The sequence below is a fragment of the Megalops cyprinoides genome, chromosome 3, assembly GCF_013368585.1.
Source record: "Megalops cyprinoides isolate fMegCyp1 chromosome 3, fMegCyp1.pri, whole genome shotgun sequence".
NCBI lineage: Eukaryota > Metazoa > Chordata > Actinopteri > Elopiformes > Megalopidae > Megalops > Megalops cyprinoides.
This window is the reverse complement of record NC_050585.1, coordinates 17,344,897-17,372,100: the sequence shown is the minus strand read 5'-3', so window position 1 is coordinate 17,372,100 and position 27,204 is coordinate 17,344,897. Positions and strand designations below refer to the sequence as shown.

At 40.0% G+C, this 27,204-nt stretch overlaps 1 protein-coding gene across 2 annotated transcripts in view; it reads right to left on the bottom strand.

Annotated features, from left to right (window-relative positions):
• LOC118774275 (contactin-5-like) overlaps positions 1-27,204 on the bottom strand; it is a 188,198-nt gene that overhangs the window by 95,493 nt on the left and 65,501 nt on the right. For both annotated transcript variants that reach the window (XM_036523499.1, XM_036523500.1), the window contains exon 2: positions 11,209-11,339. In XM_036523499.1, the coding sequence (XP_036379392.1) occupies positions 11,209-11,263 (55 nt within the window). In that variant the 5' untranslated portion in view covers positions 11,264-11,339. The remainder of the gene's footprint in view (positions 1-11,208; positions 11,340-27,204) is intronic.

Here is a 27,204-nt window from a genome sequence, read left to right as displayed (position 1 = left end):
TAGGCATATTCATAATTTTATCATTTTAATGCCTCTTAATTGACAGACTGAAGATACTTGTCACAGTAGCGAAAGGGAATGTAGAACAACCCACATTAGGTCCATGAAATTATCAATTTTCCTTCATAATCCCTTTAAAGTAGAAATGAAAGACACAGGATTGTTGATGTGAAATCATTAACTGACACGTGAGCTCCTTGCATTTTAGTTGCATAACGTAATTGATTTAACATACCTGACTTCAAGCATTTCAAATTAAATATTGTAGGAGAATGCTGCCATGGTGCAAACATCACTGTAATAATTGTAATAACTCTCCATAAAACCCACTTTAGTTAGCTTTTTTTGCACACATATTCAGCCGTTTCATATTCATCTGTTTGACACTGCAGCAGAAGTAAATAGTCAGTCACATTTTGCTTCTGATCACAATATCCACTAGCAAAGACTTTATTTCACTGAATACTCAACAATTTCATTGACTGCCACATTATACCTCAGGCCAGCTGGAGCTGTTTCGACAACAAATTCACCTGGGCCAACAGGTCAGTGACACGCTAAAGGCTGATCTATATTGTTGTTTTTTTTTTTCCTAGACCCTAGTGCTTACTCCCAGCTAGGTTCATGTATCATCGAAAGATCATGCTGGAAAATAAACCTTTCCCTTCCATGGTATGCATCTGATGAGCATTTTATCAGCATAATTTGCAACACTATTTTTGCCTTGGTTTTCCCAGAGCAGGAATAACAAAACCACGAGAGGGCTTCTTTCATCGCAACAATGTAGCAAGCAAACGCACACGCTTAGCAAGCAACCTCACTCATTAATTTACCAACAAAAAGAATAAAGGCAGGCTCATGCAATAGTTGGGTTCAACTCTTTTGAGTAAGTGTTCCAGAGTCAGCAGCACATTAGCAATAGATACTGACTTGACTAGTTGACATCATCAAGGCAGTTCAGCGGAAATAAGACTTCAGTTTAAGCCAGTGTGGGAAGTTTGAATCAGTTCACTGAGATGTGTGTAAAAGGGAACTACTGTGTAGGATGCAGGCAAGGACTGAGCAAATTGTTGAAGTTCCAGTTCTGTGTTTGATCAGCACAGTGATGTTTTATATAACCAAACTTATGAGTAACTTGATGTCTTGCAGTGGCAGGACAGGAATTATGTTTTTCTTACCTGCTCTAAAATAATCACCTTTGTCGTTTTGTTGAACCAGATTTCTTGACTATTAATATAGATGACAGTCACAAATATGGAGCTGATTGAGCAGAATCTTGACACTCAGACCAAATGAAACTTTATTTTATCCCTACAACAGTTTTGAGAAACATTTGTTTTGCATTTTAGCCAAATCTTGTGGGAAGAGGAATTACAAAAAGGTACAGTAAATCTGTACATGAAAAGGATAAAAATATCTTTCTGTGGATTCTGGAGGTGCTGAATCCTGTCTCAGACAGAGCAAGCTCAGAGCAGCTCATTAAGTTCATTGTGTTATAGAATTACGGGATGAATTATTCCAGTCCAGTCAGTCTTGAGAGAAAGCACTCAATTGTGCATTTAAGCTCAAAGGTACAAGCTTTCTAAAGCAAGGGAACAGTACTCCTTACAGCACACACAATGGCCTGGACTCATTCCTACCATGAAGGGTTTGTCTTGAATTGCCATTGATTTAAGGTGTTGTGGGTATTCATACGTTTGACTGTTAATGGGCCTGATGACTGATCCTGAAGGGTGAGTGGCTCAGACTACAATGGGCAATGGCTAAGAGAGAAGACCTGGTTTGTGACTTATCAAACTGTAAATTAAACACTTACCACACCAATGTGAAGTGATTTTGACAGTAAGAGTTAAACAAAGGAACATATTTCCAGTAGCTTTACTAGCATCACCTTCATTTGAATACCTGCTTTGAGTGCTGCTGTGCTAAATAAACCCAGTACTAGCATCTAAGTGCTGGCACCACAATGTCTGGTCCCCACAGTAGAATTATAAGGGTGTCTCTCACTTTTCATATGGTATGTTCTACACAGCATGCTTCAGTTACAAAAAACATCTCTGGGATCAGCGGGGTGCTTCTTGCCACCCTGCCACCATATTGCTCTGTGTGTGCACGAGCGTGTGTGTGTGTGTGTGTGTGTATGTGTGTGTGTGTGGGGGTGAGTGAGAGAGAGAGAGAGGGAGAGAGATTGGATACTGACTCATGCATGCAGCACATTCCACTTATCAATCCACTCCACATATCATCCTTAATTACGGTTTAGTGAGTTAAAAGAGGATTCTGTACAAGAGGAAAAAAGTGATACATCCAGCTGGAAGCAGAAAAGTGTTGTCTTTAGAACAGAGTGTAAATGTGGAACAGCAATCCACCAGGGCTGTACACATAGCAGTTTCATCTGCAACATCATGGACAGTTAGTGACAAGTTTAAATGTCATTTAAGGACTGGAAGTAAAGGTTGCAAGGAAACCACATGGGGTTCAGGCTGAAGACTGTGTGGTTACTTTCAGCTATGGTCAAGAGTACATCTAGATGTATAAGACATGCTGACAAACATATTGCAAAAATTAGAGCTAATACAAAAAATGTACACATCTAGAACTAATACCTTATGTGTGCGTGTGGAAATAAACTGTGGGAATATAAAGGTATGGTTAAAGGTTTTTTATCACCCATCCAGAGACTGTGTACAATAATGGTGTCAAGGTTGAAATGTTATGCAGAAGCCTTCATTTGCAGCCATAATGAATATGGCTGGACATGGCCAGGGACTAATACCCATGGCAAGCAGTTGACACACTTGCACATATAACGCTTAGCGTGTCATATGTGAGCCACATATGTGACTGTTGTGAAAGGTGTTTGAAATAACTGAAATATTAAAAAAAAAAAACAGTCACCATAATGGCAGTGGCCTTAGACAAAGAGACAAATAAAACTATTTTATATGTTTTAGATGTGTGTGTGGTATTGAATATTAACAACATTTAATAATGTTGTCAAGAAAGAAAGTATTGTCTGATAAAAACCTGTGCTGCATAAATTAATGCAGAGTTCTTGTGAGCCTGGAAGCCCTAAATCCCTGTTTTGGAGAGACCCTTTGTATCCTTTAAGATGATTTACCACCATGTGAATGCCTCAACATAACTAGGCCATATCTTCAAATGTGTTTTCACAAACATATATTAAAAGCCAGCATCATTTATGAGTAAAATACAGGGGTCTGTGGATGTTGTACTTCCTGCTTTATATTTGACAGTTCTTCAAAGGAGCCATCATAAACAAGAATGATATAATTTAAGAAGAAAACAAAATACTAAAAAATCACCAACAGAAGAACGATATCTTGTCAGTCCCCGGAAGCATAATTGATATGGATGGTAGAAAATGAATAGAATTAAATGACAGTCATCAACAAATACTGCAATCACTACATGCATACTTGATATGGGACAGTCCAAGTGAAAAAAAAGCTCAATATTCTGTGAAAGTCAGAAGAAGGACCTTGGAAACACTTGAGACAGGCCTTTTAACTAGAAAAAAAGCCATTGAACATGCTGTATGTGAAGAGCTTTGTTTGGCCCTGAAAACTATGTAAATCAAATGTAAATTTTTATATTGATTTCAGAAGAATACCTTGAGTATTCTGTTGTTGCAATCAACTGATAACCTTTGGAGGTTCTGGTGGCAAGACAATGACAGGCATCATGGGGTTGAGAAAATGAGCACGGCTGGCTTCTGAAGTCATTTTAATTAAACAGGCCAGTCTCTGGAAAAGCTAGACACTGTGAGTGCAAAGTGTTTTGTATTGACAGAATTCATGACTCAGTCTTAATGTCCATTTGAAATGCTGTATTTGCCCACTATTAAATCCATGCTCATTAAGATGTTGCCTTTTAAAAAGTCCTACTTGTGTCCAGTTTGAGGGTCACTGCTGTGGTTGCACCACCCAAAAATATAGTCTAGTAACCAACCACAACTAAGTAAAACCACAAGAGAGAAAGACCAGAGGAAAAGCACTAAACATGTATTCGTAAAAACGTTGCCCCCTCCATACCCTCAGTCATCAATGAATGAGTGAAATGAATTTTCAACTACACTGTCAGTGTGATGGTTTTCTCACAACAGACATTCCATTTAGTCTGAATCTGAGTCTGAATGGAAGCTGTTATTACAGAGGGGGGTATTCATCTAATTTAGCGCACTCTTTCCCTTCCTTTACAGAAAGTTCTAAGAGACAGATCTGGTTATTACAGACCTTTTCTGTAGTATGACAACAGTAGAGATCATTAAAGTGATATTTTGGAATGTTCAAAAAGGAGGAAGAGAACCATTAAGACGAACACCAGAAACAAACGGTGCTGTCCAGGCTATGCACAGCAGTAGTGTGGAGTAGTCTTATGGAAAGTGGCAGTTTCAAATCATAGGTGAATCCTGTCCACACTGCTACTGCTAACAATAACAACAACAACAACAACAACAACAACAACAACAACAATAATAATAATAATAATAATAAACAGAGAACCAGCTGATTTTCCAGTATCTAGAGCAGTATTTTCCAACATAGCCTGACTGAATGAAAAAGAGAACAGACAAAGCAAACAGTTCAATCTACAGAGCAACAGATCAATGTTTTTTTTTTTCTTCGTTTCCACTGAACCTGTCCTTTGTCCCAGGCTTGCATTTCATCTTTTCTGAAGGATTATCATTACAAGAAAAAAGTGAGATGCCTATCACTGCTTCATCCCCGGAAAGCTATATTATGCACAGTGAATTTGAATACAAGGAGTCAATTATTCCTTGACTCTGACTTAGATTCTGATTTGGGGCGTAGGTGTGCCGAATGAGATGGAAATGGAAGTCTGTGTTAAGGAGGACAAAGATGGCACTGAGAAACGTTTTGATTGCGCATCCCTTTTGTGTGGTTCATCCAACCGAGCCACACAGCAAAAAAAAGAAAAAAAAATCACATTCCAATTCTGTGATTCAAATTCCACCTCTCAGTCAACTGGCAGCTAATTGTCGGGTGATTAACATTGGAAAGCATACTAATTGCCAAATCCTCTTTCCTGTGCTACTGTTTTAATGCTCTGCCAAAGCCCACTCACCTGTGAGCATTGCTTCAATCCATCAAGCAGCAATAAAGCTCACCATCTCACACTGGCTGCATCAGGGAAGTGAACTGCGTGTATTTCTATTATCACAGCAGTGGGAAAAACAAATCAGAATAAGGCAATTCCTGCTTTTACAACAACACGTGTGCCTCGAGTCCCCGTATAGTGAACTGGATTGTCAGAAATTTAATTGTATTTTCCCACAGACCCAACGCTATAAACAAGGCTTATGTTCCTGAGCAGAGGCTGGAAATTGATTTTTTCCACAAAAATTGTGGAATTAAGCCACATATTCCTAAGATATTGACAGCAAATAAATACATTTTTTTTCCATTTAAAGATTCAACTTTGTGAACTACAGTAAGAATACAAAGGGTGGTGACACGCACTGCATGCCGAGACAGCGGGAACAGCATGGCGCTAATCATGGTCTCTGGACAGGTGTTAGCTTAATTAGGCAACAGGGCCAGCGATGCCGCACAGACGCTCAGAGGGTAATATAAATAAATCCCTCTCAGCCTCTGCTCCTCCTACGAGCTCCCTGAACAAAAAACATCAAACTGAACCAAACTAAACAACAAAAACAATCTTTTTTTAACTTCTCCACTTTCACTCACAGGCTCTGCTCTTCATTTCTTTTTCACACTCCCGGGCCCCGCCCCGCAAATCAGGATTTTTGTGTCATTGGGAATCGCATTGTCATGAATTGTTGTGCAGACAGGGAGAAATAAGTGACTAAAGGAGCCTGTCATATTTTGCATTCTTGCAAAGTGCCACACACCCATTTCTTTGCTGTAAGAAAAGTCTGACTTGGCACTGGTTCATGGTAAGAGCGGAGCGTCGGTCTGATGAGGGCTTGCGGGCCATGTGACACAGACCTCTTTCTGGAATCATAAAGCTGTGATGGATACCAGAGCTGATGAGACACATACAGGTCAAGTGCTACATTCATGAATAATTGAGTATTACAGATTCCTTTCTGTTCTCTCATGACAACAAAACCAGTGCTGCTGAATTCAACTGAAAACCTGAACCATTTCATACGGATTGAGATTTCAGATATATTCACAATTAGCAGATACAACACTCTGTAATTACACTTTAGGTGTTTGAAGCTATTCTGGTTTCACACTTACTGGTGGGTTCAGTGAAGGGTAATGTATTTATAGCAGAATAAATTAGCTGGAGTTTGGAAAAAAATTTGAAGGGTATACTTGTTCAGAGGCTCTGTGGAGATGAACAGCTGGAAGTTCCGGGTCTAAACTGTTGCCTTTATAAATAGGTTTGGACTGAGATGTGGGAGCTTTCAAAATATTAAAAGCAGTGCCTCCTAAGCAATAGTCTGTAATATAAGATCAGTCTCTTAGCACTTTTTGTAAAGGAAATGAAAGCATACACCCAATTAGGTAAATCCCGCACCCCTCTTTAATTATAATAACTATAATCATGATTGTGGAATTCTCCCAGCTCTCTGAATCTCCTGTAATATTGGGATCTATTCTTTTCTGGAGGAGGACCAGTCTCATCCATTTTAATACTGGAGCTTCTAGTGGAAATTAAGCATTTTGCCACTTCTGAATAACATGATTTACTGACTACAAACAAGGGCAGTGTTGACAACTGAGAGTTAATAAAGAACGCCGCTGTGCGAGGCCCCACCTCGCGTGTTCCCACACCTCAACCACTGCGTGGAGAGACTGGAGACCTGCAGAACAGGGCTGCTACAGGACCTTGGACAGCAGTGGCTTCACTCCCAGGCAGAACTCAGCTGCATTCACTTTGTATGTGGCCCAGGTGTTGCTCATTGCCTGCTAAAGGCTAAGAATGAAGGCTTGCTGTTTTCTGCCTTTGTGGGAGTGGGGGTAGGACACAGCTGCTGTGTGGGAAACTTCCTGGACTCCAGCCTCTTTAGTCCTTGCCGCGAGGTATTTTCTTGGGATTACTTGTTCCCGTGATTTGTTCCCCATTTTGGACTTCACCACAGACAGGAAATTGAACAATGCTCTCAATTCTACATACTATCTAACTTTTACACTCACAATAAAATGTCATCAGTTTTGCAACACAGAAAAGCTTGTTGTTTGGGTGCATGCTATGCATATTATTAGGATGGCACAAACTTTGCTGGGAATCTGCACAGAGCACAAAGTCGTTCAATGTAGAAACAGGGGGCTTTTTCTCGCCTGCATGATTAAGCATAGGCTGACTCACAGGCACTTCAGCAAAGATGGCAAATTGTGGAAGGAAAATAAATAACAGAGAAATAAAGCAACCTGTTACTTATGGGATGCAATCACTTTAATGCATGCAGTTATGGGCACACCTTGCAGTAAGAGCTTTTCATTAGATTTCACAAACACAAAAACATGTTGAAAAAAGTGTGGTTTAGCAGGGACAGTTCCCTCCACACCTAATGACTCCATAAATCATGCAACCACTTCTGCAAAGACTGTGCAGCCTCTTGTGAGGATACAGTATTAATGTTCAGAGTGTATTGGCAAGGGTTTTGCCATTTAATAACTGAGTGCTAAGCTCCACCCCAATTCACTCACCCTTTCGATGGAGGAAGACTTGTTGATGCTTACTCACATCATTTTACTTTTCCAGTTCTTCTTGGGGACTTTTTCTGGCCAAGCCCCAATGGAGAGCTATTTAGTTTGTCTTACACTGGTATTACTGTATTGCATCCAGGTGTAAATGGACCCCTGAGCAAATCCTCATGATGCACAAGAAAGACAAATCACTTGTTTGCTTTCTAGCGACAGGCTGTGCTGGTGCATTAAGACATTTTAAATAGGAATTGATTTGGAGGAAAAAAAAGAACGCCAGTGGTGATATTGGAATAACAGCTAAAATAAGCAGCTTTATTCCAACTTTATTCTGCCGGCTTCTATTTTCTAGCAAAGTTAAAATGAACAGGATTTTTCACATTTTAACTTATGCCCACATTCACAGCTTCACTATGCTGATAAACTCCAGGCTCAGGGAGCCGGAGCCAGGATGCAGTCTCGGGAGGCGCGTTTCTGGTCCGCGCTATAGGGGTTGGCCAGTGACTCTAATGTTCTGACTGTGGAGGGTTGCTCGCTCCAGCAACGGAGTGCAGGAATCCGCAACAGCTGTAACTGGGATTAACAGGTGAGCAGACGCTGCAGGGCAGAGAGGTGTGATGGGGATGTAGCACGTGACGATAGGCTGCAAATGCAGGACAGCCATCCCTGTTGCTGCCCAGTAGGCCAGCACCAGACATCAGCATCTAATTTAAGATGGGACCAGGAGACGGGTGAGGGGAATGAGCAGAGGAGCACTGTGATTTTTCCAAGTAGGTTGTAGGCAAGAGCAGCGGCAGCATTCTGGATAAGAAGAAGAGGGCTGCTGCTGAGAAACCAGGGAGTAAAGCAGAGAGGCCAGAAAGTAAGGCATTACAATAGTCCATGTGGTAGGACACTATGACCCAAACAAGGAACTGAGTCATATAGGAGGTAAGAAACGTGGATCTTTTGGATGCTGCAGAGAGGTCGCTGACGCTACATTCTCAGGGGAGGACAGTTTGATGTAGTGACGCACTAGGCTTATCGGTAGGAGATGCAGACACTAGTGTGAGCATGGCGGGTGAGGACTTAGCTGAGAGGTAGGGTAACTCAGCACTAGCAAGGTTAAGCTTTGGAAGACTGTAACCCATTCAGTTTGAAACATGATGAGCCCAACTGTCGTTAACATTTTGTATGGTATTCGTGTTGGGAAAGGAATACTACGGACCTGTATCGGCTTAAACAAAGAATGTATCACACTTCACACTGTGTACTTTCATAAACATCTTTCACCACCCACAGTTCAGTGGTTATTTTAGAAAGAAAAACACACACACCAGTATGGCCTTCTGTGTGAAATGAAATTTGACTTATTGGATTTTTTTTTTAACTTGATACATTTACAGTATTTTATTAAACACATCAGCAGTACAAAGGACTCGGAGGCTCTCTGCTGCAGTGTGTCAGGAATGCCTTGGAGTATACCTCTTGTGCTGATGGCCTCTGCACTTTTCCCCGTCTCTGAGCATATTGCAAACTCGCGGGCCGGATGGGTATTCCCAGGGCGGGACGCCATCTCTCTCTGCCCAATTGACAGTTTAATTTTAAATCTCGCCAGGAGTCACAGATGGTAATATCCAATATACAGTGCGTGTCCCCCTGTTACTTATTCAAATGATGACAAAACAAAATGTGACAAAGACAGCGCTGACCCCCCTGTAGAGGGACGGAAATTAAATTTCATTCTGATTAATTGCGAGAGGGGCAACGAGTTGGAAGGAAGTGTCTGATGCTGGCTGACAGGAGACGTGGTCTGACAAACTAGACAAACCCTCCCCTCCTGTGCTGAGGGAACAGAGTATTTACGATTGAACAAGGTGCTTCACATGCATACTGGTAAAGAGCCAGAGTGTTTTTTTTCCCACACAGTCATAACCCAGGCACTCATGACAAAATCTACAGAGATGCTGTTCCATCTACAGCAGATACAACCCATTGTCTCCATGGGTTTGTTTTTTTTTTTTGCATTATAGTTCACTGCTCTGTGAAGCGTACCTCACTTTCCAGTGATCTAAGCCAAAAAATACATCTTGGAGTACCGTGACTTCATTGAAGCTTCACAGATAGCATGATAACACACAAGGTGACATGAGAATGACATTCATTACATACAGACAGGAGATGTAATTTAGTCCACTTTAGTGCAGGTCATATTGCTTTAGACAAGTTTAAACCTTTTTGTTGGCTGTACTACATATCTCTGATTCTGACTGTAGCTGGGAAACAGAACATATCATACGTAGCATAGCGTTGCTTATTTTCAAATGAGGTCGTATGACATCAATACCCATAATTTAAGATCAGAACTTAAATACTCCTGTCTCTCGAAACATGTTTAACACATACAATAATAAAATACATAATGATAATACAATACATATTTGTGCAGGTGGTCGAAACGTTTGTTTCAATTCTGCCATTTTAATTGTCAGACAGCAGTGTGTAGTGAAATGGCTGGTGATGGGACAACATCTTGACCATCTCATTAACAACTGCTACCTTTATTACCTCCAGTATGAGAGCCAATTAGTATAAATAATTGGTAAGGCTTTCTGTAAAACCATCACAACATTTTTTTGTCACAGTTAAATTTATAACAATATCAGACAGGAAATACAGAGCAAACAGCAAAACAACGTGTGCAAGGAGCACTTATCATTTTTAACTGCTGTTAATTGAACCTCATCAGTGAGAGTCATTAAATTTTCAGACATGTCTTTGAAAAGCACAAAACCAAAACTGAACAAATGATGTTCCCTCGTGTAGCCCACAGAAGCCTTGTCGTTTAGAAAAAACCCACAAACCAGCTTTTCAAATCAGTCCAGCAATTTGACAATTGTCAAACTTGCCTTTCTGAGTTAGAGAGTTGGTTCTCCTCTCTTTTATATAAAAGTAATGGCAAGAATTGCTAAGAATTGTGGGTTAGAATTGCCACTCACATTAAGAGATTCCCTTATTACAGGCTTTCTCTGTTGAAGAAAAATAGGCCTATACTGCCTAATAGTCTGGTCAGGTCTGGTCACTTGATAAATACTACAAATACAGTTGACCTATAATCTTTATGTGAACAGATCACTGCAGGACTAAAACTCAAACATCAATTTGAGTGTCTTCACAGTTTTCACATTTCAAAAATAATTACTTTTTAAGGGTAATCCACAATCTTGATGTGATTTCAGGTACCAGGCAAGAACACAGATGGCAGTGTAACAGTGTGCTACTAATATCAAAGCAACCAGAAAAATGAAACTCCAAAAAAGAAGTGAAGCACTTCTGCCTAGACTGCTTTTGAGAAAAAAAAAAAAAAACATTCATTCAGACAATTCAGAAGCACATTACATATTCCTTTGTTGTGCAAAAACAACTTGAGTATCATCAGAGTGCTGTTGGTACCTAATTGAACGCTTTTGTTGTGATATAGCCTCTTTGAAAGGAAGAAAAGAGCAGGGGAAAAAAAAAAAACTCAACCTAAATCGCAAACATCTGAAAGCGAAATGTTCCCTACCTGAAAGGCCACTGATGATTGACAGAAAGAGAAGTGGTTTCCATGGTAACCCCATCCTTGGTCTTGAGGGTATCGTGTCCCCTTTCGGCGAAACTGTTAGCAGGTCTGGTTATTCTTCATTAAAGCTGTACCTACAAAATAAAGTGGCAATGGTGAGTGGTGCTTTTGAAGGTGTACCTGCCTTGTGTTGAAGGGGTGTTTAAAGACAGGGCCTGCCTTTTGGCCCTGGTGGCAATTAAACGGGGTCGAGGTGCCAAACCGAAACGAGAGCTGACAACTCAAAAAGTGAGCGGTGTCAAGCAGGAAAAAAAGCCCCCTTTCTTTCTTTCCTCCTCTTCACCTTGTTACAGCATTATACGGGCAAAGTTTGCTGTGGGAGGGGAATTTTCCAGGTCGCAGCATCCAAGGTGACCACAGCAACTGGGAGGCTGGCTTCATCCTCCAGCATTGCGAGCTACCTATCAACCTTGACTGTGCTTCAAGGCAGTATTCATTCAACCTGCCTGATGTTAAATGTTGGGGGGGGGTTATTACATTGTTCAATGCCAAATTGTAAGAATCTGTTTTTTAACAACATAAAGGTTTTTTAACTGCTCAACAGCTCGTGTCCCTCCATGTTGATGCTGAAGGTAGTACAAAGCTGGTGCTCATTTACAAGGAGTGAGATTAGGGGAGCACTGCAGTTCTCTGTGGGAGACAGAGATTGAGAACAGCACGCACAGATGTCCAGGGGGAGTCACCCTCAGTTAATTAGTAATTCCACCTGCCTTCACTTCACCTTAACCTCCTACGTTGCCCTCACCAACAAAACATTACCTGCAATTAACTCAGTTGTCCTGAATTTTTTTCACCGCAATGCTGAAGGTTACCGTGTATTAGCTTTTTAACACTTCAGTTTAACTAAATTTTCCATTCAGTTTGAAGCATTTAAATATGACAGTGTCATATGCACAGAAGTGACCAAAAATGTAGTTTATTCATTTCAAGTTAATGTAAAGTGAAAAAATTCAGATATCAAGTTTCATTTATGTTTTATCTTCACCAGAGATTTATTCTGCTGATCAATAAGAAAAAACAAATACAAATATGCAAATACTAAAACAAATGGCGGAAGAGAGAAAATGCCCATTAAAACCAAACATTTGCAGCTATTGGATTCAGATATTTTTGTTGAAGATGAATGGCTAACCAAATGAAGTTCTCACTGAAACAAACTTTCCTACAAAGAGAAACAGCAAAACCTTGTCCAGATGGTTTTACAACAAAACCAAAGTGGCAAAGAAACCTTTTCAAAAATCTGAATATAGACTTCAGCAGCCTACACAGTATGGAAAATCAATCACGTGCCATTTTTGCTTTGCTCTTCGCTCTGAATTCTGGGAAAATTAGAACTCTCTGGGAAGTAGGGAATTCTGGGTAATAACATGCCTGTAAATAACAGCATATTTGCATTTGAAATGCCAGCAAAGAGCTAAATTACACCAAGCTAAGCCCTCTTTGCCAGTCTTTACAGCTATCCTACCTAAGAGTGTGAGTAAGCTGATGTCATTATCACCACAGACTCTGAGACAGCGCTGGGTGTGTGTGCATGCACACCTCCGTGAGTGAGAGGAGGAGAGAAAGAGACAAAGAGAAAATATTACTAATATGTGGATGTATGGATACACTTTTCAGAGGATTTGTAGGCCCCGTGATGTACTGTAGTTAATGTAACCTAGCCCTCCATAAATTTTTGGACAAATCAAGATCTACTGGGAAATCAGACATTTTTCTACTGAGCTGAAAAGTGAAATAGGAGGTGCTGAGGCAATATAGTATTTAGTATTTGCCTTACTCGTAGTTTTATTCCACTTCTGACTACTGCACTGCATTACATTTAAAGTATATTTAATCAATCTCAGCTTTTTGTTACATCATTCTTTGAATGTTTTTGTCAAAGGCTCATTTGTTTATATGTCCTTTGAAGGAAATTTAAACTTATGAGTTTGGTAGGATAAACAAACTATAAGAGCCTCATAAGTACAGATTAATGGAGTAGATGTGTTCAGTCTTTACACCCAACGAAAGCAAGAGTAATTTAAGCATAGTGAGACCTAAAAAAATCACCATAACATTTTTAAAACAGCTGTACGGTATTGTATTAAAAATTCACAACTCGCCACTGGACAAAGACCACTAAATTCAGTTCTGTTCATGTGCCGTAACTCATGGTCATTTTGAATGTGACATAACTGTAGTGGTCATTTTGAAAATTCCGCAACTGTTATAGTCACTTTGATTGTACCATTACAATGGATGAGTGAGTGACAGAGGATGTTTACCGGATGGTTAGGGCACAACAAAATTATCCATTAATAATGGAAGTTGTTCTGGGATCACGAACATTGACTGCAGGAAACCATACCTTCCCCATTAAATCCAAGCAAGAGTTTAAATTATAGACATGAGTTATTGATCTCCCCAGGAGATCTCACCATGTTAACACCTGATACCCTTAACTGCCCAACAGATAAGAGGGTCTATAATGCAAAGATCATCAGGGATCAGCCATGAACCTCATATTGAATAGATGAATAAATCTAACATGCTGGATACACAGATAACTGTACAACAGGCATAAGTGTAATATATATATATGTATACATGTATGTATATATACATATAATAAGCAGATCCATATATATATATGGAGAACAGTGTTCACTTTGTTCCAACAGTCACACAGTGTAGTTAGTAAGACAAATTTCTATAAATGGGGAATCACTATTTCTGTCAGTCTATTATCTTCCCCGGCACTCTCCAAACAGACACAGATGGCAGTTGGTTCCAATGGTAACGACTGACACTGGCACTTGAACCCCCTTCAGTCCCACTCAAACTGGCACTGTCACTATTCCTAGACTAAAATAACTAAATCATAATGCATGCTGAAGATATGAGCCATTTAGACAAAGAAGAGTTACCTTTGTAGTCTGTCATTGTCTGTCATTCCCATGCATAGTAGTTTAACAAAAGCTTTCAGTATCATGTGATTTTTGCCTTCTCTTGCATGCATGCTTGCAATTTAAAAATTAGTGCTTGGCGCCTTTAACTTAACATCTGATTTTCCAAACCTGACATACACTGAAATGGACCATTGTGGACTGATTTTTTTTTTTAGTTGCAACATCTGATGTAAATAATATGAAAATCAATGCTAATATATGCTGAATAAGAAAATACGATAAAAGTATTTCCAAGTCAGTGTCGAATATACTTCTGAGTTAACCATGGTCACTTGCATTTGGGTCATTTCCTGTAGGCTGTAGCACTTCTATTTCTCTGCATTTATTAATATATGATGCATGTTTTTAAATATATTCTTCAATTTTTATTTTTTCCAGATTATTGCAGACAAGGCAGATGGTGGAGAAAGCTGAGGCCATGGGTACATGACTCAATTTAGGAGGTGGGAAAGTGGTAGAGGAAATGCACAAAGGACTGTTGAAAGCCTGTTTATTGCTTTCAGAGTTTAATTTTAGTTTATAGGCAGCCTGCTACTCATCAAATGAACATATTAAGCCCCCATCATTATGGCAAAGTTCTTCTATGGCAAAATAATATGTCTAAAATTAAATCATATCTGAAAGTGTGAACAGGTGCAAAATGTCAATGCCTTATTTCATTTTTACCAGCCTCCAGACCCTAATATTTCAAATTTCCTGGACCAATGAAAAAAAGTGAAATGCGAGCAGTCCGCAGCAGCGTGAAGACAATATGTCACAAAATCTCCCGCTGCTGAAAAACGGTATGTTCGCCAGATGAATAATTCAGTTTCGATGAATGGCCCCGGTTGCACCCTTGGAGGTGTTGAATTATTCGGAAACATGTGCTCGAATTCATCTTTCATGGGTTTATTTATTTTGCCACGGCCTGCGGTTGGCTTGCAGGGATGAGGCCTCCTTTGTGCAATGAATAAGTTCGGCCTTCCGTCCGCTCCATCTGCACTTCATCTCACTTGACTGGGCCACATGAACGGAGCCTGTCAGCCAGTGGTGTCCCCAGTCACTCATTTTCCCCGGCGCATCGAAGCTGCACGGACATAAGAACGAGGGATGAAATAAAAAAAAAGAGAAAGCAACATTTTAGTCAGCCTCTCTTAATCGGACGAGCAAATCATGAAATGAGAACTGAGCTTTGCATTTGCAGAATCTGTCAGCGTGAGGGGGCAGGCGTGCTTCGTTTCGAACCCGGGCGGCTCTCGGGGAGAGCGCCGTCTGAGGAGGTTAAATTGGATCAATGAGTCATGCCGTTGACAAGACGAGTCTCCTTGCTTTCCCGACTGCCATTCTACACCGAGGCTAGCGTGACCCTTGTGAGTATTTCTATTGTTTGGAAATCAGTGAGTGGGTGCAATCTAAACCAGACAGATTGAGCCGAACGCTCCTTGCTGCGCCTTGTCTGTTTATGCCGGTGCATTTTTCTTCCTGCAGGAGGCTTAATTTAAACATGGAGAGAATCAATGCAGACATCTGTATCAATGTCATGCACATATTACGCTGTTTGTATTCTGCAGCTAATCTACTGTATAGGAAATCTGTATAGGTACAGTCTGTCTCATTTTAATTAGCAAAAGTGCAGATCAAACATTGTCTTTCCGACCTGTGTATTCACGCTTAAAAGGCGAATTAAAGGAAGTTGTTGAATTACCACTAGATGATTACAAATTATCAGGGGACTATCTTAGGAATTCAAGAGATTTTATTTGAAAGAGGAGTTATTCAAAGGGAGAGGACATTATATTTGTAGAGTCAAGTTAGTGATCAGATATAATTCATAAACACGGGTAACATTTCCTTTAACAAAAATATTTACAAATTATAAGGTAAGGGGAAATGTAGTAAACAGGTTTTGTTAAAGAAAATAGTAATAGCGTGAGTATAAACCACAGTTTGGCATTTAGCATTATTAAGAGAAAGAAGGAGTTAAAGGCATTATGAATCTGTCATAGTGATGGGTTATACTCTTTTTCAGGCTCCCTCATTGGTTTGGCACAGCAGTTGCATTGTGGCTCGCTGTGTTTGGGATAGGGCTGTCTCTCCAGTCTTTTCTTTGTAGTCTGGACCAGGACACAGCAGTACACAGCTGGATCCCTTGCTCTCCATCCCTCTTTGAAGAGTCAGTCTGATACTTTTTCTTCTGTGGTTGCTTGTGGTATTCCTTGGTTGAACTCAGAGGCAACTCTCTGGGTATGGTTTAGCTCCTTCAGCTAAAGCTAAAGTTCATTAAAAGTCTCTATAACTGAGTTCCTCACTGAAGCTAGGATGAACAGTGGCTGGCACAGTCTCGCTCAGAGTCTTCCATCGCAAGCTACAAAGTCTTGGATTCTAGATACTAAGTTCACCAGATACCCGCTTCTTGTTCAGTAGGCAAAGGAAGCACTCATCTTGTGGTGAGGGCTGGGTCCCTTAGTAGAACCAGATCAAGGTGAGGAGATCTTCAAAAGGCTGGAAAATCTCCCAAGACTCTCTTCTGTATCTTTGGTGGATGTCTCATATAGGCTATTAAACAAGACCAGCATGGATCGGATGTGAACCAATTTCCAGGTTTCACACCTAAGAAAGTGAGATGTGACAGCTCAGACAAAGAAATTTTGAACACCCCCTTCACTACAGTACATTGTTCAATAACCTTACACAAATTATATCTTCAGGACAGACTGGTGGAAAGTCAACATCATATAGGTGACTCAGAGTGAACAGACCATTTATGCTAAGCAAAGGGTGCATGAAAACTGGTTGTAATGGTTAGCAGAATAGAGTGGTGCTTAGGGGCTGTGGCACTGTAGGCAGATGGTGTACTGATGTTTTACCCTTGAGCAAAATAAACTTAGCCTGAAAGTAAGTATCCAGCTTTATGTATAGATAATTATGGTACAAGAACTGTAAGCTGTGCAAATTCCCTTGGATGAGAGCATCTAGTAAGCACAAACAAATGAATGAATGTGTATGTTTGCTTGTGTCTCTGTGTCTGGTGACATGCCCTGAGGAATGCTGTGGCTGTACTACAGCATCATTATGACCCACAAAAGGGAGACTGGAGGTCTATGTAAGGTGAAATTTGGGCTGAATATCCCAAAGTGTCTGATTGATTTCTTAATTATACTCTCAACAGGGGACCTTGTCCAAGGGGCATCAACTCATGCACAAGAAACAATAGTGAGGAACATTTTCTAGCAATTTACACATTCTTCAGTCCATGAAATTTCCACCTCTCTACCCTTTTAAACTTCAAAATTGTGTTGAAGATTATATTTTTGTCATTTTTTTGTTTGACGATAAAAGGACTTTATGGAGGGCAACCTGAGGACAAAATGATAATGGCGGTCATACTTTATGAGTTACAGAACACCTACTGACACAAAAAGTCTCATCTCAACCAAGTCCTTCAAAATATGCCATCCAATAGCAACATTGCCTGGTTCATTTACAGCTGATTTATAAAAAAGGAAAGCAGGCAACCTCAAAATCCTCACTTTTGCCCCCCGCAAGAGGTGTTAACAAAGACACAGACCTTGTAATACATTTAAGTATATCCAGACCCAATTAATCTATCCCTCAAGGACACTGCATTTCAAAAAGGGAGGGTGTTAAAGGGAGAAAAAACACACGTACCAAGATCATCAGTGGACATGCACTTTGGTCTGGCTATATCTCCCTGGGGCAAACTGGATTACATGTCCAGTCCGTGCAAAAGGGATGCTCTGTTGGAAATGGGTGGAAAAGCGGACAGATGCTTTGGTTAACCTGGGCACTCTGACCACCTCCAGAGCTTTTGACTGGGAACTTTAGCGAGTCACTCAGGCTAAAGCAATCACCTGTGTATGTCCTGCTTCCTCTCATCAGACTTCACTGGGTGAGACTTGGCCAGTCACTCTCAACTGGCATCTTGAGAAGAAAAACAACCTGTTGCCTTGCTGCTAATTGTTTCAAAAGCGACACTAATTAAAACATGAATAGCTGATTCAAGGAAATGGAGGGCAATAATCATCACCCTTCTTAGCTCACGCAAGCCGGGCGCTGTCTGAATTTCTCATTAGTTCAAAAAGGCAGATCAAATGTAATCTCTCCCCAAAGGCACAGGGATTAATATGGTTTTGACCATAGACAAGGCCGGGGGACTAACCTCCGGTGGCTAGCAAAAGAGCTTAAGCCAGAATGATCCGGAGAAAGACCTCTCATATGCGCCAAGATCAATAACCTGGATTCCGCCCTTGTAGGGATACCTCTGCCACCCAATTCGGTACTGCCCAACAGTCACACACTCCGGCAGGGGGGAATAATGTAAACAGTAAACTTAGTATGAAAATACAGACTTAGAAATATATGTACAATACAGTCTCACAAGTACACTCTTCAGGGGTAATAATGTGTCCTGACCTGTGAAGAGCATTTGGGTGGGGGTCATAGTTCATTGTCACTCTTTAACTCTGCTGAAACAAAATAAATTAATAAAAGCAATCCCCAACTCCAATGAGCAGACACGAACATGTCTGTTCTCAGATCATCAGACACAGCTAAAGCAGACACCTTCCTTGAAAGACACATTTGTTTTGTTTGTTTTGTCTTTTTTTCCAGTTACTGCACAGCTGGTACCTGTGTTATCACCTCCACATAAAAGAACTGACAAATTAACTCTTTTCTTTTTTGCACAGAGAAAGAAAAAAGATTCTGAAGAGTGCAGAATATGTCTGACTGATTTCTGGCAGTTAGCTTTATACTCATATGGTGTGTACATTTGACCAGCAGGGAGGTGTCTGCCAGATTGCAAGGAGACTGAGCCACCACTGAAGGGCAGAGATGCTGTAGGTTCATGCGTTAATGACAGGTATAATTAACTCTGCCTTCAGAGAGACCCGAATCCTAATAGTAATTACAACCTGCATACAGACAATCTGCTGCGCTACTCTGGAAAGATCCACTTGCTACAAGTTAAGATGTAATATATCATTCTATATCCCCTTCCTGGCATTAAAGCAGAGATTTAAATAAGCTTGACTGAGTGTTATAGGTGAAAACACTATCTGAAGTGGCTTTAGGACAGACTTGAATAACATATGATTTCACATTAAAAGCCACCAGGGCCTGATGGCTAAAACCTCCATCAGCACAGGGCATTTAGTTCAATAAACAGATTAGCTGTTGTTATCAGAAAATCACTGTGATAATGATGACTCTGACCTAACTGGAATTCACAAGTTTCCTTCTGTCAGAGCTGTCTTTTAATGTTGTTTATATTAATTCATGCTTGATCTCTCTGATGTATTATAATTTTTTCTACTTCCCTGTTATAAATATAGTTTGCCAAAGTGACATGCATTTCAATGTCAGTGAACACGTTACAGCTGTCTCAAAAGGGACAGTTTTGAATAATCACGGAAATTTGAGTAATTTCAAACAGACAATCTATGTAAGAATACATGTTTTTCACATGCTGAGAAACGTGCATCTAAAAATCTGCAAAGCCATATATACATATGATGTATGCCTTGGGAATTTCACCTTAATCTGTCAGCGACTCAAACAAAGACTGACATTTGTCATAACAACACATTATGCCTATCTATTCCGAGTAAATTGATATCAATCACATTCTTATTAATCCACCTGTCAAAGGTTTGAGAACAATGCAGCGCTGAAACATTTAATAATCAAGGTAGGCTTTTCACTCCCTGGCTCCTCGGAAATGTGCTAATTGCAATGATGTGTATTGACGCCGTTTAATGAGGGACCTAGAGGGACCAGCTCATCAGCGTTATCAATGACTTCTCTGCAGTGCTGCCACTGTTAAATTGAATGTGAAAAATGGGAACAGGTAAGAAAGGTGATTAGTACCGGGAGGATGGAGAGCTCTTGGAGATGCTGCCCTGCCACTAAGGAGCGGCTGGCAGCTTGTGTTCTGTTCATTACCCACATTACCTACATGCATATTAATATCAGGTGCCATTTCCATTGATTTCCACTCAACACAAAGGAAAGGTTCATCAAACTCTGAGGTCCTGTTATTAAAAACGTGGCATAATATTGTAACGTGTTCGGGGAGAGGAAATGATGAAATTAAGCCAGCTTCAGATGAATGTGTATCAATTATTGGCTATACATGAAGAACAGTTCATTTTAGAGATTGTATTTTTTCACTCATTAATTACAGGCTGCAATTAGGATACAAGTCAAATGAGAACGGCCCCTGGTGGCCATTCAATTCCATTAAGTACTATTAAATATAATGCTACTTCTCAGGACATGTTCTGCAGTTACGGCAACCCCTTCAATCGTGTGCTTTTATTTAGATAATGGCACAGCTTCTCTGAGGAGAACAGAAAGCCCATCAGAAAGTCCTTAACTTAAATGGTCTACTACAAAGCTAAATATTTACACTCTTACACACGCAAACACACACACACACACACACACACACACACACACACACACACACACACACACACACGCGTGCGCAGACACATTTGTGTGTCTTTTATCAAGAAACAGCACTGCTATGCTGTACTTCTATGTGAACTGTATAATGCACACTATACAGGTGTTAGATTAACACCATATGTTTGTTAGGACTAGATTACAGGTAGAAATGCTTTCTGTCACTTGTTAAGCTGTCTTATTGTTCCACTTGCATATTATGATAATACTGATTTGTAGTTTGTAGCTCTCCATGAACTGCTTGTCTGGGAAAAGTGCCCTGAGAATTGTGTAGGTTCCTGTGCATTCAAGAGGTGTCACCCATATTAAACAGAATGTGCGTGGCACAGAGCATTTGAGTCCATGTGAGATTTGAAACATGAAAATTTCCAGCGTGTCTTAATCTTCCTGACCTACATGGAGCATCTGCACAGCATCCTTGAAGTCCCAGTGGTGTCCTGGCTCATTATATCCATTAACAACAATCTGTCCCCTATCATTCTGTGGAGTTTACTGACATAAATTGTATTTAGCGGCACACTCTAATATGATGCTCCATTGCCATGGCTAGAAATCAAGTGTGTAATGTCATACTGCTTAGTTAAGGAGCAAACATTTCTAAAATCAGTGCCTAACACTGAAAACATGTCAATTAAATTGTTTGGAAGGTACACATTACAGTATTAGAACAGAGATGTTCCGTCAGTCCATTAGCGCCATGCAGATTCACTTACTGCTCTGGTAGCCTTGCTTACCTGCCTTCTGTCTGGCCTGACAACATGTCTGGTGACACCCATGCTCTAAATTGAGATAATTTATCCACACAGGCTAAGCAATCAAAAGCAGCTGGTAATTCACCCCTTCAATCAGTGTGCAGCAGGCGTCCCTCATTAACATTCAAAGTTTGCTTGATTGGCAGGATGGCTGGCCTTAAGATGTAGTCCCGCTGAGCACTTCCATTTGCTTAACTGTTAATTGTCTGCATTCATTTCCTGCCCACCACCAAGCGTGACACAAAACCAAAGAGCCGGGATTATGTTTTTGAGGCTGTTGTGCAGGACATACAGGTATGCAGTTTGGATTCAATTCTGTCAGTGAAAACCTTCACAACAGCTTGGTGCTGGCAAATCTCCTTTTCAGGAGCTGAATTCTTTCTTTGTGTTTGCGCGGGTGTTAAAAAAAAAAAAAAAACACATTATCAAGTGTCACTTTCAAAGTACAAAATACATTATTTACTGTAGATCCTCAAGAGAGACAAAGTGGGTCTGATTGATAGCTTTGACATAACAGGTTATCTCTGACTATCAGGATACATTTTCTGATGATGAGCACAGAGATAGTGACAGCATTAAAGCAAGAATCTGCCTGATTAACTGAAGTATTTGCACAAATACAGTTTTATATGACACCACGAGCACAAAATCCTATCAGCCTCTCTGGAAATCAATTAAAGCCAATGCATGGAATGGTGGTGTGGGAGAGTAAGCAAGAACAAAAGATTGGTTTTCCTCTTAAGTGAAAATGCCAGCCTGTCTAGTACTAATGGCATGTTGCAGGCGCTGCATATTAAAAAGGGTTCAGTGCTGGGTTGTTAGAACTTTGCATTTTGCTTTGGCTTAAATTGAATACTAAGTCATATAGCATTAAATCGCCTGGGAGTCTCAAAGCGCTTTGGTGAGAAAACTAGAAAGCATTAATATTCTATTAAATTTAGCATGGTCTACTGAAACATACATGTCTCTCTTTATCTCAAGCTATTCATATCCGGTAAGAACACACAGGAAGATATTCGAAACAAAAGGCCTTGGCTTTCACAGACAATCCAATCATCGCTATGTGATGAAATCCAATAATCAGTGTGTGACGCAATTGTGATGCGCTTGCATCTACTTTATAACAACTGGATGATGTGAAGAGACAGTCTCCTATGTAAATAATCTGTAAAATTAATTATTCTATACCAAAAGTTCTTAGCCATGTTTGGCTACTGTACACCTTTGTATAACTGTGTCATACCACAAGAATCCCATAATCAGACTCAACAAATTTTTACAACCCCTTTTTTCCATACAGAATTCAGTTTAGAACTATTAGTTAGTTTCTATTTGTTGATTCAAATTCAGCTGTTTGCTAAGCCCTTCATTATTTTTTTATTGTTTCATAATTTAGTGACCACTCAGTGGTTTGAATACCAGCAGTTATGTCATGGCTATTTTGAAACTCTTTATTCTTTGTCATGTTCAATTTCTCCCAGCAAGGGAAGTCTGAATTTCATGAGCGCTACCTCACGCATTCTCATAGAATGGTGTTTTCACAGCTAAATTGTTTGCAATGCCATTACAAAACAACAGTAGCAAACAATTGAAAGGCTACACTTAAAATGTCAAGGTCTAGCTGGTTAGCCAAACAACAAGCTAATGCACAGTGTTATCACTGCACTTGCGCTTTGTCTTTTGTATGCAATTCCCTTGCTAGTGGAGCCAAATCTTGCTTGCAGTAGTTTGTTGGAAACCTTGCAGGTTGTAATCTGCATGTCAGAATGAAGTATAAAAATCAAGGTTGTTACAGGATATTTAAAATAAAATTCGCCATGGGATGCTTTGTTTTTCTGTTTTTCACTTACATGCTCTACCCACGAAACAAAATGAGCAAAATGCATGGTTAATTTGAAAATTGCCTAAATTCCCACCCTGTTTGAAACTCTTGATCTGGCCATTTTAAACCAGTCTTAATATTTCCCTGGTCTCGTACACCGAGACCGTCATCTTGATAATCCGGAGACCACTTGCTCGGTAGCTATCTAGCAAGCTCTGCTTCCATAACATTCACTCCAGCACTTACAGTTTATTGTGGCACTCACTCTAAACTTTAGAGTTTAGGGCCCAAGGCAGCACTTCAAACTGCTCATCCAGCAACAAAATTATTCATACCGCATCCTCGCCTCACGAAATGAGCGTTTCCTGGCCCCAGGTAGAATCGCTACCAAATTTAATGTATTGGGTATTGCCGTGAATGTCATATTCATGTGTGAGTGCAGACAAACGTGTGCTGACAGACAGCTGGCGTGCACGTCAGTCTGAAGGTCATCCAGTGGCCAATCTGCAGGGAGAGGCGGTGGCTGATCCAGCTCGGTAAAGCCAAAGGCAAAACAAATACATCTAAGTTGGTCTCCTGTGAGACGGAGGCTCGCGGTTCACACACCCATCACCCTCTGTTGCAGGCATTTATGAATGCATTGGATTTCATGTTACTTAACACGTGTGCAGATCAAAGAGATTACTTCTCACAGTACTGCTACAACAAGATTAGCGCTCCAATTTGGACGGAGGATGCTGAATTATCTGAGCATGGGGCAACATCGCCAGACAATAAACACCATTTATAAAACTTTTTACAAGGCAGTTGTAGGATTTTGCCCTGTTTCTATTAAAGAAAAGGATTTTGCCCTGTTGCTATTAAAGACTAGAATATTTAAATGTTCTGCTTTCCCCTGAATTCAACATTTGTCCTTAAGTTTGACTCACAATATTAGTAGTAGAGTTAAAGTTACTCTTTTTCCTTAAAATGTAGTTGAATGAAGTCAGCAATACTTAACTTAAAACTTAAAAAAGCAAACTTAAAATGACTTATTTTTTTAATCTAAAAAGTGTTTGATTAATGGGAGCACTGGCATAAGATTGTCAAAGACAAATGTTGATTGCATGCAGGGCAAAGTATTTCAGCTGTATATTGTGCTGTAACCCATGTTTGAGTAATCATAATACTGTATTTAACAGGCATAATTAGAAAGATGACATGTTAACACTGTGTAGGTGTGTGGGTGGAATAGATTATACACTTCCACCCTTTAATTTCCAAACTCCTTGAACTCTAAATATGTGAGTCAGAACAAAAAACATTTTCAGAACCATACAACCTTTCATTCCTTCTGGGCTCAGGAAGCATTTAAACTAAATAGACAACTTCAATGCAAGACATAAATGTGATTACCAACCAATTTATTTGCTTAATAAACTTCCCACTTCTTTTGTGTCCACTCAACAGGAGACTGTGTTAGCATGCACTGGGTGTTTTTCTTTTTTGGGACACAGTGTACGCAAAACTGGTTTCCTAGAATATTGTGCATGTTCCAAGTGCCTCTGTTACAGGAAGCATCTGAATTAAAATAATTGTTATTCCTCTCAATGTTAGGAGCTGTCCACAGAGTGCTGCAGTCACACTTTGTTCCATGTCAGTATTTCTGGTTGTTTTTGTATCCCCGCTATTCACAAGAACGGCAAACGAACTGATGGCTTTCATCAGAGATTTTTCAGCTGGATTTATTCTGCCTTTGTTCCCTGCAAACAGTGTTTTAAGTGTCAGAAGAAACGTGGCTTTAAAGAGATTGACTCGCTGGTGCTGGCACTCATGCCCAGCCATATGCCTCAGATGTTTGCTGCCAGCGATGTTCTTAACACGATGCACCCATTCTGAAAATACCGTGTGATTACATTAAGCTTATAATCCCGCCCTCTCTCTGATGGGTTCAAACGTACTGTTAAAGCAATTTTCATGCATTTTGTGTTTTACTGTTGACATCGTTTGCGGTCTGAAATAAATTTTTAAATTACCGCATCACATTAAAATGCATTTCAGAACACAACACATTCAGCACTCAGTTTTTTTTTCATGTGGGTAAGGAGAGAACAAGACAGAACATCTCTGTCAGCACACTCCAGTAAACAAAATGCTCTCCTACACCAAACAAGGGTGTTTTCCTGTTTCATGGGAGCAGAATGCAAAGCTCTGCCACCACAGCTTTCCATTTGCATTTGTGCTGGAAGTAGCTTCGTCTGCCATTGTTGACCAATGAAGGAACTCAAAAACATCCAGAACCTATCCTGGCAGTCAGGTCCCTGCTGCTGCGGTGAATGCACTATTTCAACCCCATGCTCCACCAATGCCTTGGTCTCATCTGACATGGGGTCTGAGGGGCGGTCTGGCATCAGATGCCCCTTTCCCTTAGCTACCACTGGGCAAGTTTGCAGACTTCTTGCACATTTTGGACTGGAGCAGTTTCCCTGAAGAATGGGCATAGAGCCATGGCACGGTACTGTGTACAACTGAAAGGCAGATCCACATCATCTTTTTGTTGTAAACGTGCTCTGATTTCTGTGACTGCTTTTTTGGCATTCAGTACATACAATGCTTTTGTTTCTTTTTGTCTTGTGGAAAACATTTTCTTTTGGGCAATTTATTTTGTGGATTTATTAGTGCTCACTAGCTCAGCAGTCGGTTACTTAGCTAGGTAGGTAAACCTCCAAAGAGGAATGCATAATTAGCGACTGATAAAGTTGGAAAAAACAGCATCTGATCTCTTGTGCATTATCCTTCAAACCACCTGAACCATATTCTGTCCCTAAGAACAATATCATCTGTAATCAGTGGTTAGGATACATTTATTATTTTCAGATCTCTTCATCCACTATTCTTCTTTTATAAGGTGCCCAGTTCAGATTGAGGCAAAGCTGGATATCGCTACATTCAAGGTTGTCATCTGTTACTAAATCCACTGCAATCTCCAGCCCACTCTAATCCTGTACACTGGTAATATTATACTGCCAGCCATCCCTGAGCCCTTTGTGGCATCAAGTTAAAACCTTTCCCAGTGGTTTAAAAAAATCAATCAACTGCACTTTCAGTGCTGGTAACAAAGCTGGTGAAAATACTCAAAAATACATTCCCTTCAAAAGAATAAATATCTTATTGTTGAAACCTCTACAACTTAATCTGAAGGTGCAGCCACTTCAAATAACATAAGAATAGGGATATTCTATGTATTAAGCCATATCTTATTCAAAACATTTTATTTCAAATTTAGCCATTCAGTTACTTTCTGGACCTTGATTTTTGATAAAAAGTACGACTGGATTGTTTTGAATAAGAACATCATTGACAGTTGATACAAAAAAACGCTTGTCATGTGAGAAAAAAATATTAATTGATGACTGGGTCTCCATTTCAGATTGAAGTTTGAAGGCAGAATTTATATAATGTAAAACGAAATCAATATCATGCAGCACCTCTTCTGAAATTCAGTTCTTGGGTTTTCTATGTAATAATTTCCTCTGTTTTCTGTTAAAGATAGTTGTACTATTGTTTCTGCTCAGAGTGCCCTATGCTCATATATTTATTTTAAAGGTCTGCAAAATCCACAAAAAATGCAAGCTTCTGCCATAAAATCAATAACTATCACATTTTGCTACTGGGGCAGACAAGAATTTAAAAAAATGTCCCACACTCTCCCGAGGCTTTGAAGTATTTTGTAGGATGTTAAGTTCTTTGAGATGATTTGTGTTACACAAACTGGAAGAATTAATCCTTTCGCTTGGAGGGATAATCTCAGAAATGTGATAAACCCAAAGGGGGGCTTATCACTTGTCCAACATCAACAGAGGCAAACAAATGTGATGTTAATACAGGCCCCCTTTCAGCATTGTTTTGGTGTTGAGTACAAAAAAGTACATCTTTAAGGAAAATAAAGGAAAAGTACCAGCTATATCAT